Source organism: Hypomesus transpacificus, chromosome 3, assembly GCF_021917145.1.
Source record: "Hypomesus transpacificus isolate Combined female chromosome 3, fHypTra1, whole genome shotgun sequence".
Lineage (NCBI taxonomy): Eukaryota > Metazoa > Chordata > Actinopteri > Osmeriformes > Osmeridae > Hypomesus > Hypomesus transpacificus.
In genome coordinates this window covers 10,195,900-10,215,518 of record NC_061062.1, presented here as the reverse complement: position 1 = coordinate 10,215,518, position 19,619 = coordinate 10,195,900, and the positions used below count along the sequence as shown (strand labels likewise).

The window sequence follows — 19,619 nt, the reverse complement described above, 5'->3', positions numbered from 1 at the left end:
CAATTAACCTGCATGATCTATTATTTACCAGGCTGCCTCATCTGGAACCAACCCTGGAATCAGAACCCACTAGCTCGAATGGTATCTCACACACCTGCACCTGCTACCACATTCATTAGCATCGATCAACGTGAATTAGCATTTGTTTGGTCAACGGTTACCTGCTTCCAACATACAGGATCAGGAGAGAGGTGACTGCTCAGGAGCTGTTTCTCTCTAAGATGGCGGTGAGCCGTTTAGAGTTCTCACATCTCAGTTTTCTGAATTCAGCTAGGAAGGAGAGGCAAGCAGGGACTTATCATCTTATCATCAAGGGTGAGTGAAGATCATTTCTTGTTGCCTCCTGATGCGGTGTTGCAAGCCTGTGGCGATGTGGAGGCACCCGATAGAAAGTAGGTTACTAAACGAGAGAGAGAGAGAGAGAGAGAGAGAGAGAGAGAGAAATGGTGGGAGAAGATAGGGAGAGGAGGAATGAGAGAAAGAGAAAAGAGAGTAGGGGAGAAGAGAGGACAGGACAGGACAGAAGAAAGGCAAGAATGTGACCTAATCACTGTGGTTGGGAGATGAAGCCTATCGGGACAAATCACAGCAAGGCCTCTTTTCCCTATATCAGTGAGAGAGTGACAGCGAACCACAACCAGGCAGGCGAGTAGGTGTCAGAATGACTTATGATGCCATTTCTCCCTCGCATCAATCTTTGCTGGAGGCTCAGCATTCACAAGTGATGTCTGCCAATGTGGCACACCAGCCAGAAACTTGTCTTTCAAAAACACATGAAACTATCAAAGTGCTGTTTCGCAGTGACTTGAAGCTGCTGGCCATGAGAGGGTCTCAACTTGCCTCTAGGGGTGCTCCTGAGCCTTACAGGCATAGATGTCCATAGATCTTTCATTGTTTCCCTCTACACGCACCTTCCCCCATACAATTATAATTCGAAGAAACTTCTTTACAGTACAGTACAGTCACCCTGAAACTTTATTAGCAATACATGTTCTTACAAAAAAGAGTATTGTGTCGGTGAATTACAACATTTCTGAACACTTACACAGCAAATTCTTAATAAAAATAAAACTACAGTCTTAAAAAATGACTTTCTCTCAACAATATTACCAATATTATTTAGGGATCTAAATAACAAAATGTTCTTGCAGTTCTTTCATAGCTAGGGAATGTAAAGTCGGTGAATGAAATGTATCTTTACACTGCACCAACAACAGTTATGGACAGTGTTTACACCAAGACATGGGAAACCCTCTACAACATTCCTAGAAATAACTACAAAGTCTTCTTTTTCCATATCAGATAAGAAACATTACTGAATAAAACCAAACTATTCCAAGTCTTTCTTTTTATGTGGTAGATATTGTTGATATTAACACCTCATCTCTTGGAGGGAAATATTATACATAATTATGCTAGACTGATAAAGTCATTAACAGAGTTGTATATTTTGCATATCATGAGATGTTTACTAAATCTAATATCTAATAAAATTATGATTAATTCCAACTCATAGAGACAATGCTTGGTACTGCTCTATTAATGCAGTTTTAAGTGTGTGTTGTCTGATTTTCTAAACAGGAAGCAGATGGAAATCAGTGATCAGGATCAGAATATGATGTGACTTTGCTAGCTTTTAAAGGTTACCTTCTTCCTAGGCTTGTCTGTATGTGTTTATTTATTCAACTGGGAGGTAATTTAACTTTCATGAACACCCACGTGACAGGCTCTCGCGTGTGTCTGAAGGAGAACAAAGTTAACATTGTCAATTAGGTGGAGGATTAATCTCCATGGAAACGTCTGCCTCTGGACTTCCAGGCAGCACAAAGCTAATTCTGTCACTAAATTTATATTTGAAATTGCAGATTGATAGACACAAACAACTTCTAGGTCAGATATGTTCCTCCTTCCATGTAAGTGAAGGGGAGAATAGTTATCTGGGTATGAATACTTGAACAGTACAGAGCAGTATTCCTTTTAGATGATCTAGGCCTACAGTGTGCTTTGGTTCTTTCTGTTTCACCCTTGCACGGCACATCAGTAATACATCAACAGTAGATATGACAGTAGGCTCTTGTAAACGTCTTGAATTTGGTCTGCCGGAAAAATGAAGAGATTTTCGTTCTGAACAAATCAGGTGTCACGATTGTAACTGATGTGAATTAGTTATACTCACTCCTCAAGTATAGTCTTGCAGCGCGACTACGAGCTGTCACACAAGCATGTGGCAGCAGTGAATATTTAACATCAATCAACATTACCAATGATCTGCCAAGAGAAGGGCCCTCACCACACCTCAATGGTCCAGAATACAACAATACTCCAGACAAAACTGTGTTTACCCAGTTTGCTGCTGGAGTAATCCCTCTTTGATACCTCTTTCTGATGTTGACAATGATTCACCACCTCTGTTCAGCCGAATGATCGAGCAGCGCTCTCCTAAATTGCCTGGTGTAGGGGGGGATTTAAGATGGTCCAGTTTGTCCTTCATCTCAATCCCCTTCTCATCTCTCTTTTCTCACCGCTCTGCATTTCAATGACACAACACTGATAGACTGGGTTGGATTGTATAAACCTGTTGTGAACACAGCCTTTTCTTACCCTCCCTAATATGCATACGTTGGTATGATTAGTACTGCCAACTGCCAACTGACTGCTTAATCCATAATCCAATAATTAGTGTTTGCATTACGGGACTTGCTTTAGGGAGTCACAGGGAGAATCCATCTGTTTTTGTCCCCTTATCACATTCCCAACAGGAAGTTTTGAGTTGTTGGGGTGAGTTTGGAGGCTCGGGGGGGATATTAAGGGGATCAGAAGGTGAAGGCGTACACCACTCCCACGACCACAATGTTGCCGATGGTGGCCACAATGGCGATCCAAAGCCAGACGGCATCACTGGACATGGCCTGCTGCTCTTCCTGTTGGGCTTGGGCCGAGGCTGTGGAGTTGGCGGCGTGGACGCTGGCCGAGGAGTTGAAAAGCGAGTGTTCGCCGCTGTAGTCGTCGTTGGGCGAGGAGTCCATGAAGGCCCCCGTCATGACGGGTATCTGAAAGAGAAGGGGGGGGGGCGGGGGCGGGGTGAGCAGAGAGAGAAGGATTGGGAGAAGAGAAAGAATATATGAACTGTAAACCATAGAGAGCACTTCAGTATGCCTACAGTACCTTCCCCCAGAGATGTCTCTTCTGATCTGCTCTCTGTCTTCTTTGGAAATGTCCTCTCTTCTCTACCATCCATCTCCTCTCCTCTCATTCTCATCCTTTTTCCCTCCCTTCTCTTGCCTCCTCTCGTCGACTGTCTCCTTTCCTTTGCTCACCTCTCCTCCCTGGGCCCAACTGTGGCAACTAGGGCTTCATTAACGTGGAGATGAATATTTCAACAGAGTCGGAAAATTAGAGCCCTGCTAACGCTGGTCATCAGAGCAGAAGACGCGCATCATCATCCTTCCTGTTTCCTTTTTGCCTTCCCCCCCACTCTCTCTGTCCTCGTAGGTGCAGATCTCCTGTAATGTAGCCTTGTGTGTTTGTGCATCTGTGATGTGGAGGAGTGCCTGAGAAGAAACCTCGCCACGCTCAGATTAGGAAACAGACTCTGTTCTTCCGCCGAGGATGTCAGAAAACAATGCTAAAAATACCTCGGAGGGATGTCGAGCGCTCACACATGCACACGAACTTTGGATCTGTTGTTTACTCCCACTCAGAGCCCCCTCCCCCTCTCTCTCTACTTCCTTCTCTCCCTGCCTCTATCACACACACACACACAAACGACACACTCAATCAAGGTCTTGCCCTCGCACAGGAGAAGCCTTGCGGTGCCCTGCAGCCTTTGACCCCCTGGTTGGGGATAATGACATGACACATCCGGCAGTGTTGCCACGATAGTGATTGGCGAGGACACGCATGTACCCTGGTACTAGACTGGGTGTCCGTTCCCCTCACTGTGTCAGCAGCATATTGGCTCAGTCCTCTTTAATAACCAGGCTCTGCTACGCGAGGATTCTCACCCAATCGAACGGTCCTTTTCATGCCATACTAGAAACATAAATACTGATGAATGCTAGGAATAAAGTGTTCTACGCGCTGACACCCAGCTCAAAAGGATAAATTCCTGTAAGAGCCGCTGCTATCGTCAGGGAGAATGGTCCATGTCTGCGTCCGGGCCACTCCTTGTCCATTCACCCAAACTCACTGAGATGCATGAGGTCGACCCCCAGACGGGCTAAGCATTAATGGAGCTCGAGAGAGGCACCCTGACACAGGAGGATCCCCAGGCGGCCGGGCACTTAACCAGGCAATGAGAGGGCCATCTCCAGTGCATTAGCGTCATCAGCGAAGCGACGCCTGGAGACGCGCAGTGCATCCATGGATGAGTGGCCCGGGTAATCGAGCTTCTTCTGGCCGTAGCACCAGGAAGAGGACGCACTGAAGACGGAAGTATGAACTTCCCTGACCTCTCTCTGGGGCTCTTAATACCGGCTCGATGGCGGCAGCCGCAGGGAAGATGGTCGGGCAGATGTTGATACAGCGGGTGATGACACCAGCCAATCGGTTCAGACTGCCTCAGACGGAAAGAGACATGCAGAGCCGTGTCTGTTGGGCGGTGAATAGCAGTGAGGCATAGCTTTGAGCCTTGCATCTATTCTCTGAACATCCCTACCTGGATCTAAGGTCAGACGGGAAAAAAAAGAAACCTACTGTATCTAGATCAACTCATTTGAATTTAATAGGGACAAAGCAGAGTTTATAACATATGAGTATTACATAAATGATACAGAAGCACACATTTGGTGGAGAGGCAGCTGTATAGAAACAGAACATAACGGGGCCGTCATCGCTCTACATCACACCTGCCTTCAGACATCTTGATTAATGCATACAGCTGTAGCTGGCATCCTGCCAGACAGGCTGATTACAGTAACTGCTGGGTAAAAACGGACTGTAATGACCTCCCCTGGGGCTGGCGCCACCATGCAATAAGTGCTTGTTAATACAGCCTTTCCACCAAACAAACAAACAAACCAACCTAAAGATATTTAGCCACTGAAGACCACAACACTCCCATGACTGCTAATGCTGTGTCCATGCACTATAGATTTTTACGGACTGTGTGGTGTCTTTCCAAATGTATATGCCAAATGTGTTTCAATATCGCCATGGCTGTATTTTTCCTTTATTTGTGACGGACTCAAAAGTTGAGTAAAGTTAAACTTTTGGGTCCATTCAGGCGCATAAGACCAATCAGAGTATGTCTCAAAACTCCCGCATAGTAGATAGGACTTGAAATGTGGCACAACAGATATGAGCATGCCCATCCTGTGCAGACAGGTTGGTTCAAATCTGCTGTAGACAGAGCGTGGTGTAAATCATTTCAGACGAGAGAGTGAGAAAACACAACATGATGATGTCAGACCAACAAATTAGGCTTTTTGCTCAGTGGGTTGACCTTTAACCCCTCTGTAAATCTGATGGAGTGATGGGGGTGGTTATGAGACTGGTTCTTTCTCGCGGGATACAGGTGGAGTCGTAACATGGATCTGACATCCTGATTTACAGGCGCCAGCCTCATTGGTTTTCCCTCTCACTGCTGCCAGGAGAGTTTCAAAGTAAATCTTATAAGTCATAGAAGCAGGGTAGTACAGTGATTCTGACAAGCCAATCTAAATCACTCTGATTGCACTAGAACACAATTTTGGTATTTGACTATTTTTCACACAGCAATGTCTGAAACTGCTACCGGTAACCTAACCATGCACAGAAAAATGGGCAGTGTTGAAATTCTGTTTTTACTGATTGAGTAACTGGTAAGTGAAGATACCTGATACTGATAAAAGCACTCATAGTTCAAGTATTCTTCGGGGTTGCAAAATGCAATGCTCATTCACGGCCATGTCTTTTATTGTCATCCGGTATGTATACAGTACAAGTATGTAATAGTCTACTGAATGTGTGAACTGTGTGTTTGCATGTGCATGCGAGTGTGTGTGTGACATCTGTGCACACATTTGTTCCAGTGTCTAACTCCTGACGAGTGTGTGTGTTTGTTTGAAGTGCTCCTCTCCATGACGACCCACATCAGTCAACAGGAAAAAGCAACAGTACAGAAATGGCTGCTGAAAAGACTGAGCTGAGCTGCAGGTACCAGAGAATTAAAGCTTTTCAGGGCTTACACTTTCACGATGACTCAGAATGTCATCCTTAATCTCCCCGAAAATGTGCACTTCTCTTCAAAATTAGGACTTAGGGAGACGCTGATTGTGTGTGAGAATTGGATGAGATTAAACCCGCCTAATTTCAAGTCTGTCCACCACCAAAAAAGCCCACAGATGCTTCTGAAAATGCTCTGTTTCCGAGAAACCTCATAAATTCTACAAGATCATGCTGAGTATCATGCCTCTCTCCAAGCTGTTCCAGAAGGACTGCCTCTCGTCTGCCTCTGCTTTGTCTTTGACTCTGTCTCTCATCTGCCTCTGCTCTGTCTTTGACTCTGCCTCTCGTTTGCCTCTGCTTTGTCTTTGACTCTGCCTCTGCTCTGTCTTTGACTCTGCCTCCGTCTCTGGTCCTCTCAGGGATGTGTTCCTATGCTGACAAATGTTCCAAGTTGATCTCCAACCCTCTGGTTTTGACAGACATGTAAAATCAGGGGATTTGGTTCTGTATCCTTCTAATGTTCCTGCTGGTATAAATATAATGCTGTAGGGGATATCTCTAAATTATTTCATGCTGATGTCCACAATGTTGATGTTACCAATGGATCATTAAACATTTGCTAATGAAACTAAGCATGGTTTCTCTTTAATCTTTGCAATTCCGTTCTTGGAAAAATAAAAAAATAATTAAACAATATTTAAGAGTTTGAGAATTAATGATCTTTTCTGTTTATCATTATAAGATACTGTAGCTTTCTAAAATAACATGAAAAAAGCTTTTTCTCTCCAAAAGAAACCCATTAATCATTTATAGGATCACACATTTAAATTATGTATAAAACTGATTAAATGTGCAGCATGTGTTCATGTGTTTACACCCAAGAACACATCTTAGCCTTACTGAGCCCAACTTGGGCATTCTTGGCAATGTACTGAAGCCCAGTATGCTTCATGTCTTTATGTGGATATCATGTATTTTATGTCCAAACATATGGATTTTATGTCCCAACAACACATACACTAAAATACACTTGCTGCAATCACACACTGCTGTGGTGTTAGGACCAGCACAGCACATCTCGTCTACAGCCTCAGAATCTTCCCCAGGTCCGAAACTCCAGGTGATATCCTTCATGGTCCAGTGGACCATCTCATTCCCAGCAACAGGAATTCAATCTGATTCTAAAGACAAAGCTAAATAATGAAGCGGTAGGCTTGGCTACAGATATACGGTGTGTATTAATCTTATCTTCCTCTCACAATTATTATTTTTTAAATCAGAGGAAAGAAGGGTAGATAATATTTAACCTATTAAACATAAATATATCATAAATGAAATATATTAAATATTCACCGTCCTGAAAATGACAGGTAAAGTCTTTGGCTTGCACTTTGTACCTCCACAGGTACACCTTCCCCAGAATGAGTTATGAGTACCTGTGGATTTTTCCTTTGCGGCATTAATCACTATTTAAGTAAACAGTTTGAGTGCAAACCAACTTAGCGTGCCATGTCAGGGATTTTAAAATGCATGCGCGTGGATGTCTTTTCTATGTCTACTGTCTACTACTCAGAATTCATCCAGGCTTGTAAAAGCGCCCTCACTCCTCTCTACGGGCTCACCGCCGGTTGCCGTGGGGATGAGCTTAGCAACGAATAATGGCTTTTCTTGACAACTAGGGCCAGCAGACAGAGAGGCACACCCCACTCTGGAGCCCAGATGTGGCTCCTCTCTGCCTGGGTGCTGCGGGGGATGAGATGATTCCCTCCCCCCTCACCCGGTTAACCGTCTCATGCCTAGGACTACACCTAGCGCCCCCGCCCCCTCTCTTCCTCTGACCTCACTCTCTTCTTCAAAGGATTTAGCATCAGAGAAAACGCAACTCCGGCAGTGAAATGATAAATCACATCATCTGTGAGATATGTGAGTGTGTGTTTGTGAGAGGAATCCTGGGGGGAGATTATAAAAGAGAGAGAGAGATGAACGTGTGGGGGTCGAATGGGTGTGAAGAGTTCTCAAGGCTCTCATTTTCTCCAGCGCTGGTGTCAGCCAACCCTCCGGCTGCTGCCAGACGTGCCCCTCCTACAGTGTGTAATATAGAGAAACCTCAGTATGGAGGTGGTAGCCCCTAATTGAATCTCCGCTCGAGTAAGACTGCTCTGGATGGGTTAGTGGTGTGTGTTTTTGTGTGTGTGAGGCAAGAGAGTGGGTGGAGGGGGACAATCCTGCAGAGTGGGGACATGAAGAGCAAGCAAAAAAAAAACACCATAACACTTTGACTCTTTCATCCCCAGTAAACTGCATGGCAGGAGGTAACAAGAGCCAGCCCCGTCTTCCCAACTGTCAGTGAGACGGGGATGACAAATCGCTTTTCCTGGAGGCCCCAGCTCCATGATTCATGGCGTTATTCCCCCTCTCTCCTCATGTGCGTGTGTGTGTGTGTGCGCACTCTCTTTTTTATGTAATTAATAAGTAATCATTTTCATGTGGTTATCATCAAGACAGATTATGATGCAACGTCAAGTGTCCCTTCATGAACAAAAAAAACGTTTTGAATTGTCCAATCGTGGGGGAAAACTAGCTTACTGAAACACCAAGCGAACTGTCACCTACTCTTAAGTTCTTGGGTATTTGTGACACCTCTCTCTCTCACACACTTTTTCTCTCCCTAGATATTTCTCTCTCTCCCATTACATTTCTCTCTCCCTCTTTATTTCTCTCTCTTGCTTTTGTGACTTTATTCATTCATGTAGAACCTGTAGGAGCATAGACATGAGGCCAGTGAGAACCAAAACCGGACCAACTGATGCCTATGGTTTGGTCCCTTTCATCCTAGCTGCAGTAACTTAAAGTAGCATGCAGGACGAGCTGGCCCAGGACCCCAGATCGCGGTCTCTGTTATCTGTTTGGGACACTTGAAAGTAGCACATCCAGTACAGTAGAATTGGATGCATGTGCATATCAGAAAGTGTGTATGTACACAAGTTTATTCAGTGGCCTCGGGGGTTTTATGAATTGCTTATGATGTGCTATACTGTCTGCTTTATTTAGGGACTGTACATGGATTTGTTGTGGGGCCTACCTCTGGTGTGGAACTCATGACAAGGCGGCAGAATCACCTCATCTCCCTCCCATTAGTAGTGTGTTTGTGTGTGAGAGTGGGTCCAAATAGGTCATGAATCACTATAATCTGAGGAAATACAATTCTCGTCCTGACACACGACACTAACATTCACGTATACTGTCCATTCCTCATCCACCCCCAATCCATTCTCTCTTTTTTTAATCTTGTTCTTCACTCTCTATCTCTGTCCTTTAGATCACCCGATGACTTTGTATTCCTCCTCTAAATCGATTCTCTTCTAGCTATCCATCCATCCCATGTTCTTGCACAGCTTTTCCAGCATGACAATGACAGGGCATCATTGACATCCAGCACCATGGCACGCATAAATAAGTGATATGATGTACTGTGGAGGGCCTAACTCTCGGTTCAGAGGTGGGGGGGGGGGGGCAGTGGGGGTGATGACAGCACGCAATCATTTGGTGTGAAATCAAATCAATTATGGTGTCATTGCAAACAGCAGTCTTTCAAAAGGGGATAAATAAGTCTTTTGTATGGTTATAGCTGTGATCACACCACAAGCACAGGTGTTTCTGGAAGCATAGATTACATTTGAAACCAAGCAGAAAACCTCCATCCATCCAATATAGGCTAGGCTGTGTGCCTCCAGTGACACATTTGAGACGTTTAAGAGAGAGCTTTCATATCAAAGAGCACACATGAGCAAGATTTCCATATTGCCTCCAAATCCTCTTAAAAAATGTATTTTTCTTATTGCATCACCCACAATCCAAACAATATTCACACTCCACTTTAACCCTATGTGGTACAGGCGTACAACCAGGAGGGAGGAAAAGAAAATCAAGACCACATGTGTTGTTTGCAGAGCCTCTATAAATAGCTGAAGTGCAGAGGAATGGAACTGAGGGACGCAATACAATAATACGAGAGAGATATGATTTGTAATCAAATCCAACCCAGAGAGATAGGATGAGGGAGTTCTGCCCATGGCAGCACTGGCAGGCTCAGGGCAGGGAGGACACAGTCTGACTGGAGAGTCTGGGAATCCCAACAACAGAGTTTAGAAGAGGAGGGTGTCTGCAAAGATAAGCATTAGCAAGCTTCAGTGGTCTGGAAGCTATATTGAAAGTGTCATCAACCCTTGTATATCGTCACAAGGCATTGTTGATGGAAGTAAATATATATTCATCTGTCAATGTCAACTGACATAAGCACACACCGTATATATTTGACATTTGGAGTGATTTGCATAAGAAATGGCAACAGATGGAACGTATTATTTATTATTTATTCACGAGCCGTGTTTGGCCTATAAATCTATTGTCATTCAGGGATGGCATTAAGGCAAACATAAAGTTGACTTTTTGGGTGAGCATGTGGAAGTCTAGTGAGGATGAGTGCAGCCCAGCCCTCAGGCTAACCCCTGGGGGTGACCCGCGTGCTGATACTGGACACTATCAGTTTACCCAGAGAAGACCAGAGGAAACAACCTGGCCTAAGCCAAGAGTCAGTAATGCTGCCGTAGACTCATAGACCGTAGACGTAATCCTCTCAGTACAGAGGATTGTGTGGAGAGAGAAATTAGGGTTCTGGAAATACCTCCCATGGCTTTACTTTTGAGCTGCTGAAGAGCTGGGTAGCCCTGGGTAGGGGAAATAACTGAAGTGGGATTCATGGAACTGTACTCATGAAGACAGTGTAAGCTCACTCGTTACTGCTTGTGCATTTAAGAAATAATCCCTGAGGTGCAGTATTTGCTAGTGAGTACTGCATACTTAACCTGACCCATAGATCATCAAACAAGATCACCAAAAGCCTGATTGTACATGAATGTAGCTCACATGTTAATCAGCTGAATGATACTGCAGGGTACCGTGTGATCCGTCAGGCACTGGAAAGCTTGGAGGTCAACCAAGCTGTGTTGCCTCCTACCTCCCATGTCATATATGATTAAGCCTCACTCTGTCTCTTTAGGACATTGATTCAATATGCAATCATTCATTCAGTGAGGACCAAAATAGCTTCATCATTGCGGTTGACGAGCAATGCAAATATCTACTCCGGTTCAAGTGACAGGTAAAAAACAGCTGTGATTCGAAATGTGGGATTCTTCACGGCAGAGTACACACTTTATTGATCAATCATGATGTTCGCTGTAGAAAACCACCACTTCGTTTAGCTGGTAATTTAGTAGTGAGCCTCTGGAGAGTGTCCCATGCTGGATATACATTCTACCCTTAGTCCACAATATCCAATATCCAGCAGCTATCCAGGCCGAAAAAATAAAAATCATCTTGGTTTAAAGTAATGGTTTCTGTTCTGGTTGCCTGTCTTTCTGCAGTAAGCTCACACACAGATCTACACCCCTGAGAGTTTAGCAATGTTTTTACGTCCATTTGAAAATGTTTTCTACAGCCTTGGGTCAAATAAGCAGCATTTTAAATACGCGGGGTAATTCAGCGTGTGCTGTGGTCAGCTTGCACGCATATTTAGCACTTTTATGAGAATTCAGGTTGGTGCCGTGCGTCAATCGAATGCACCCACATGGTTTCTATTCTTTCAAACCATCAGTTATATTCCTTCAAATACGTCAGGTTCCATGTTTTCTCCACCGATAAGGTCAGTCCATCAAACACCGGCAGTAAGCCTTGAGGAAGCCATGTTGTGAGGTGCCTGACCTGCCCTAAGCCACTGCAGTGAGAGGCATCTATTTCTGGAGGACGAGTCAAATAATGTTACCTCCTCATCACTTATAAAGCTCTCTGTCTCTCTGACTTCCTCATTAACAACATCCTCAGCATCAGATGCCACTTACCTCCCCTTCGTCTCATTAAAGTCTTAGCGAGCTGCTGCTGTGAAGATGTCTTCATGAAATAGTTAAATAGATGCTCATTGTGCTGAGACTGAATGGAGCTGCCAATCGGACCAGCAAGCAATGGGCCTCCGAAGGGGAGTTTAATAAAGGTTTTGATATTCCATTTGCCTAGCACATGTCAGAAAGGTTATTGTACTACGAAACACAGCATGGGGTGTTAACACAAGAATTGGATAGCAATTTGAACAGCAGTAAAATCCATCACATAAATCGAGGGGGGGAGTTGAGCATGCAGCAAAAAGATTGCCAATGGTTGTTCTTAATGAAGTTAACAGAGGCGTCATATGAAAGGCACTTCTCAAAGGGATAGCTGAGTACTGGAGGGCACAGTGAAGCCAACACTCTCATGTCCAGGAAAGGCTGAGGTATCACTATTACACCCTTTGAATCATCATAGACGGAGCAAAAAAAAGCTCAAGGACTGAAACTCCCAGACCGTCTGGGCGTTAAGACCTCCCGTTGCGTTGGCGACATGATTACATAAAGGGAATGTGAATATTGGCTGTGCAGCTGTACATTGTGCAACATCCCAAAATAACTGGCTTCATATGCGGACCGCCGTCATTTCTGAGGGGGCGGGTAAAACAAAAGTAGTCTAGTCTGTGAACTGTTGAACCCGCTTATCTGAGGATGATACAGCAGAACTCTGCTCTCTCCTCTCTTTATCTCCCACTGATGTTTTCCATTAGAGGGCTCTATCTAGGTTCATACTGTATGTCACTTTTCTGCCACATCCATTTAACAGGGACCTGCTATACACAGGGAGAAGGAGGACAAGGACATGGAAACTGTCCAAATGTTATATATGTGGGGCTAGTGTCAGCCTTGTACAAGGGACAGTGCAAGTCTAATCATGATAGTGTTTTGGAGAGATGGAAAATGCACGATATAGCAGGTGCAGTATTGTACCTATAAGCTATTTCACCTTTAAGTCAAAATACTGTATCTGGATGAAAGAGGACAATACTTCTGGTTCTCCTGGCAATACTGACGTTGAATGCTGACTACAGTCACTGTGCAGATGTGTGTGTGTGTGTGTGTGTGTGTGTGTGTGTGTGTATGCATGTGTGGGAGAAATGAGTAAAAAAGACAGATAGAGAGAAAGAGCAGGAGAGAGGGAGAGAGAAAGAGCAGGAGAGAGCGAGGAAGAGATGGAAAAAATAAGAGAGCGAGAACACCTCCCTCCAGTTTGTCAGAGGAGTGTGAGGGGCACCCAGGGGGTCTGGCTGAGGGAGCCCAAGGCGAGGAAGGAAGGGTATGGGGAGTGTCTGGATCTGGAGCTCTTTGACAGATCTGTCTCAAAAACATTCGCCTTATACTGCAGTCTACAGCACCAACACATCCAAACACTCTGGGGGTTCACAATCATTTAACATGCATCACTAAGTGACTGACGGCTTTGGATTTGTACATCAACACAGGGCACAGGGCATTACAGTGCATGCTACCTGTAAGATTCAATGTTAAACGGTCAAGGGCAGTTTCCAGTGAGTGGCTTAAGCATGTTTGTAGATATGTCTTGCAGGCTTTCAATTTGTCCAGTTTTAATGTTGCCGCTCATGGTAACACTTAGTATAAGCATCCACTTATCCATTGCCACAGTTGGCATGTAGAGGACCCTACACACTATGGTTTGAGTGTAGCTCCCTAGTCAAGTGTTTCAACTCATCATTGGACCTGTTGTCTAAAATAGCAAACAAGGGAGTGGCTCATCCCTCTCAACTTAGTATTCAAGAGCTACGTTTTGATTGCTACCTATTAATCCATGTTTTGCCAAGCTTGAGGATGCCTTGACGCTGGACTTAATGAAGTATGCCCTTTTCAATTCAAACCCCTGAGGCAGCTCTGCCATGCAAATTGTTCATCAGACACAATAGCATGCATTGTCTGAGCACTTCTCCTGAGAGTCATCCAGCTTGTGGCCATTAGCATTCCGAAAACAATTCAGACAAAAGTCAAAATATCTGTTTGAGGTTTAATGTACTGAATCACACACTGTATAAAAACCATAAACATTGACCTTTGAACTGTGATCATGTTGCCAGGACTTGTTGCCAGGAGGGCATGCTCAAACTTACTCTGTAATGATCTGTTGACGTCAGAATAGAGAGCACAGACAGCTGTTCAAATGCATCTTCTTGACTTAGATCTGCCTCAGTGGAAAACACGCGCACACTTGTGAAATGATGAACTCTGCCAGTTGGTCTTATTGTTGGAGGTTGATAAAGTAAAGAATAGATAAAGTACAGCATACCCCACCTGAAATACAGTAATATTTCAGCATGAGCTGTAGATATCTTCTGTCGGTCTATATCTTCGGTCTCCACAATCCTGCTTGGAGTATTCAGTCCCCCCCCCACACACACTTCATCTCCAACACACAGCTACTGCTTGAAAGTACCACTGCAAAACAGTCTCCAACCCTGCTGCCTGCACCATGTACAAAGTTTGCCTTCTTCTCAGGAACTTTCAGTATCTTTAAGAAAAAAAAGGTAATGGTGGCAGTCATTTTTTAGGAATGAGGGGTTGGAGAAGGTCTTTCAGGGTTTTTTTTCTCATCCATTTAGCAGCAGCACACCATGATGGATGGACTAAAAAGTCTAAAATATGTTTTCTCAGTGCATCAAGTCAAACTTTTAGACTAGCAATGACAGTGGAAGCGCAATTGTTCTGAATCGTTATTCCAGACTAGGCTAGAGAGCCCTAGCGTTATCTTTACCTTGATTCAATTCCCCTGTCCCTTCTAGGGAAAGTATGGTCATGATGAGGAGCTTGCTGAGACTGCTAGAATATAAATGGAAAATACCTTTCGGGGTAGCATTACAAATATTATAGGTATTGAGCCTGTGACTGGTTGGGTTTGTTCACATAATTGTCTGAGGTGTAAATTGAACCAATAATCATTCATAACAACAATAGATATTTTATAATTAATACATGGCATACTGTAGGGATACATGCGGGTATATGATAATGTGTAATACACTGTACAATAACTAAGAATTTGGATCAGGAGTTATTTTATTACGGGTATGTTGTATATTAATATGAGCTTTGCACTTTACTGTTATAGCCACTACTTGATCGCACCAAGTGGATATTGAATAGGTGGTGTAATAGCCGGGTGAAATGTCTTTGAATGCAAGCTCCAGTGTGTGCATTAATTAATTGATTCGTTGGTTAAGTTGGGTTGCTGTGGCATAAAACTGGTGATAAAACATAATTATGCCTTAAGTTATAACGTGGTTTTACGTACAAACAATGACAAATTGCCATACCGATATTCTAGTTCTCAAAATCCGACAAGATCCTTCTGCGTAGGCTACAGATGTGCCATCCAAATGCCGTGTCAAAATGAAGTGGATCATTTTCCAAAAGACTAAATTGGTTAAAAATATACATCATGATAACAGAACACTCTGAGCTGAACGTTTGGAAACGCTATAGCCTACGTTATCAATTCATGCTGCGTTAGTCTATTCAAAAATGGTTCCGCTCGTAGTTGCGCGCATGGCACCCAATTGGGATGGTTTAACAAAACAGTTAAACATCGAAAGAACTTTAAAGTGCCACGCCCTCACAAATTGACACAACAGAAGTTGATATTCTGGCAATGCAAATTCAACTAGCCTACTTTAAGCGGTGATTTGAAACATGGACAAAGCGCGCTTTTCTTACCTGCGCAGCCATGAATGACAGATCCATACTGTTGCTCTGTTCAAGCCAAGGCACTCAAGAAGAGATGGAAAATATGGTTGTCTGTTTATCTAATTCCAAAATACAGCATAAATGTCCGTCGTCCAGAGCTCCTCAGATGCAGACCGACGTCATATGAAAGGCATGTCGAGCGGACGCCGATTTCATGAGCGGTTGGTGTCTTCTCTTTCACAAACGAAGGGAGTGGGAAGAGAAGGAGAATAGATGTCAGCTCGAGACAGCTGTACAGAAGAGCCATCAAAAGATGCCTTGGTTTGGTGGAAGGTACACACGCCCCCACCCCTCCTTCTTTTTGAATCTTTCTTCCTTTCTCTATCCCTCTCGCTCTCTCTCTATTCATCTTATTATTTTTCTCTCTCTCCAACATGTTGCTATTGCGAAAGTTTATTGACATTAGAAAAGACGCTAAACTTGATATTTGCTTTGAAAATATATTTACATTAGCATGCATGTATTTTACAGATGTTTTTAGTGCGACGAACAGATTCTGACAATACGTAATTGTCAAGACACAGTTATGCCAACTGGATATGCACGAACGTCAGAGCAGGTTTTTGACAGCTGTCGTGTTGTTGCCAATGTCGCTATTTTATCAGTATCTTGTCTGTTTAATCATAGGACGTTTGTTGTTGCAAGCGATACCATTGATGTCTCATATAAACATGATGGAACTGGGCTTTTGCTCGATAACTACATTGCTATTGCAAAAAGTTGCTGTGTAGTCGTACGTGCATGTGTGAGGGTAAGCCAATGGCTATCATAGACCCAGTGAAGACCAGCCTGTGTGTCTCCATGGGGGCGGTCATGCTCACTGAGCAGTCTTAAACATCCTTAATATTGAGGGACTTATGCAGCTGTGGCGGTTTGGAACCAATGAATACCATTACCGCAAACAAAACAGAAGATTAATCAATCAAATGCATTGAGAAGCAGCATAATCCAGATAGATTTTGGACTGAAACCATGAGGGGGAAAGTTTTCTTTATTAGATCACACAGGCTTAGTACTTGTCAAAGCAAAGGGAGGTAAAATGATGTCACTCAAGCCACACACAAACGCACACACAGACACACACACTCACTTCCCTTCCCCCGACACACTCACCTGTTCTGTACATCCTCTGCTTTTTGTCCTCCCTGTGTACTCGCTCGACTTCATCTTTGTGTACATCACATCAGTCGATGCATACACAACGAGTTAGACACTGTAATTCATTATTAATGCTTCGCTGAACATGTTGAATTTCACCCTGTGTGTGTTTGACCATGAGCAGAACCAGAGGGTTTATAGTGTTCCAGTATAGTGTTTCTGTACATAGCATCTCCCATCCTGGATCACCTCTTCTGAACCCCATAGGGTCTGTTGCACCCCCACACTCCCAATACCATTTAACAATAGACACAATAGACAGACAGTGGATACTGAGTAGCCTGTTGCTGTAACCTGTCCCATTCCTGCATAGTACCTGATGTTGTGTGTCGATGATGTGCTATGTGGAAGAAATCTGGGATTCCTTATGTGCTTATGTTAATCACAACCTGTAGTATCATATGTTCGTGTATTATGTATAATACTAAATTCATATGCCTTCCAACTGTAAACTTTGTTATGCTTTGATGACTGTCACAGGTCTATGATGTACTGCAGTATTTGCCCAATCGAATAAAGAACACCTGTTGGCTGTATGTGATCATTGTTTTACCCATTCTACTCTAACATATTTCATCTAACCTTCAAGCCCCAGAGAGACTTATTATAACGACCACGTATTACGTCCTGTCAAGATATTTCAATTTTACGTAAAATTCTCTCTCCAGTCTGCGATTGATTAACACCAATAGACCCAGAACCAAACAGAATAGTCCCACTGTCCTGAAGAAACAGACCTTTTCATCATCAACTACGCACATGCAGGGTACTTGTTTCTTCCTCTCCCGTAAAAGAAGTAGTCGAACAAACACAAATCTTTTTCTATCCTTTAGCTACTTTCTGGTGCCCCCAAACCTGTAACCTTTAGTCCATAATCTCACTGTCTGTTTTCATTTCTGTCTACTCTAAGCCATCCAGCTCTAGTGATGGTGGATGGAAGTGTAGGGGTCTGTGTGTCATGGGCTCCCTGCAGCACCTGCACCCCACATCTGACCAGGCTCAATGACAGCTCTCCTCTCTTCTTACACACACAATTGTCGTGGCTGCTGCTGCTACAATGCTCTCTCACAGAGTGAGTGACGCAGCTGTTATTGCCCAGCCAGGTGGCAAAGGGCATGGTGGCGCCACCCATCGTAGAGGCTATGTGTTCTGTAACGGGAATCTCAGGCAAGGGCCGAGATCAGTGCTCATGGGTTAGTGGGTTGTGTGCGTGCACCTGTGTATGTGTGTGAGGCCAAGTTCTGTTGGAGTCCAGGTTGGCGTGGAGTTGGTGCCTGAGTGGTCGGATCCACCAGGATGCCCCCCTACCATCCACCCTTCACTTTTCATTGTCCAGTTTCAGTCAGCCAGTGGGTGGCATCACATTGCATCATTTCCTGCCTGCTAGAGAAGCTGGGCCTGCTGTGCCAACAAACAACTTCTCCCACTAGTAGCAGAATGCCTAACACAGTGCTCTCATTGCCGAAGGCGGAATCTCTCATGTTATGCCAGGAAGTCACAGGACATGGACACATCATGTCCTCTGTAATGTTTGTTGACAACGTGTTGAGGACTTTGTCTCAGATGACCTTTACCCCCGCCCCACTCCCCCAACCGCCCTGGCATCCCTCCTCTCCTTCATCAACCCGCCGTCCTACAGAACACACTTGACATGCGACCCTTTAAGTGCTTACCATAGCGATATGCTATGCAATTAATATGTTTGTATGTCAGTTTGCATTCCAACAGGCTTCGAATCATACTCTCTGAGAAAGACCACACAGGTCTTCGTTCCTCTGGTGGTGAAGCTGATTGACAAAGGGGCCGAGTCACCAGACTGCTGACATCACTACAAAGTCCAGATTGTGATGCTCATGCATGTTTCTGATTTCACACTCCATTGGGTTGGTTATGAACATGCCCTTGCACTAAAACCTCTGTTGCCATGGCCTTTGGTTCAGTTCCAAATAGGTATTCTGGGATTTATATGTGTTCCATCAGCAAAGAATGACCGCATATCTAGATTGAGTACAAACAATTGTTTTACTGCTATGAGATAGAGAGAGCCTTACATTTGGATTCAAAAGCAGTTTCCTTCACATATTCAATTTCTATTGTAGAGCTGTTAGATAGAATTCCAGTAGGTCCGTGATTTTAGAGTCCTTATAAAGAAATGGAGGGAATGGGTCAGAACATGTTCCTACAGTCATTTGCCCAGAGGCCCTAAACATTTTGTGTAGCAAACCCACTGTAGAGTGTGGTTCAATAAGTTGAGCCAAACAATGTGTGTGTCTGTAAAAGGTCATGGCACTAACCACTAATCATTTCAAAATGGGGACAGGACAGGGAGAAGAGAATGACACCATTCATTATTAAGAAGGCCATTTTGATCATGTCTTCTGTTTTTTATAGAAGAATCCCATTCAGGCAAACTCCTCAACTCCCTTTGGGTCTTTGTATGAATTATTTATTCGAGCCAAACACCTCCAATACAGCGCAAGAAAATACATGGGTGTAGCCATGAGCACATATCAGCATTTTCTCGTTCATGAAGATTTAAAACATTAAAATAATATGAATATGAAAATAATATGAATATTTAACAAGCACAATATGGGTTGTATGCAAAATATGCCTCAGCGTGTTTTGTACATGTTCTTTCGTGTG

The 19,619-nt window shown here is 43.9% G+C and overlaps 1 protein-coding gene across 1 annotated transcript; it reads right to left on the bottom strand.

The window, feature by feature from the left end:
• Positions 1–989: 989 nt before the first annotated feature.
• Positions 990–16,093, bottom strand: LOC124464785 (uncharacterized protein C14orf132). Its single transcript, XM_047016633.1, has 2 exons — positions 15,786–16,093; positions 990–3,050 (listed from the first exon to the last, which is right to left on the bottom strand). The coding sequence occupies exons 1-2, from the start codon at positions 15,810–15,812 to the stop codon at positions 2,814–2,816; spliced, it is 264 nt and encodes an 87-aa protein (XP_046872589.1). The 5' UTR covers positions 15,813–16,093; the 3' UTR covers positions 990–2,813.
• Positions 16,094–19,619: the final 3,526 nt, after the last annotated feature.

Bases quoted from the DNA above. Each gene is read 5' to 3' on its own strand.
- LOC124464785 (XM_047016633.1), bottom strand. From the start codon at position 15,812: ATGGATCTGTCATTCATGGCTGCGCAG. The intron at 3,051-15,785 runs GTAAGAAAAGCG...CTTCTCTTTCAG, and splicing joins TGTCATTCATGGCTGCGCAG to ATACCCGTCATGACGGGGGC.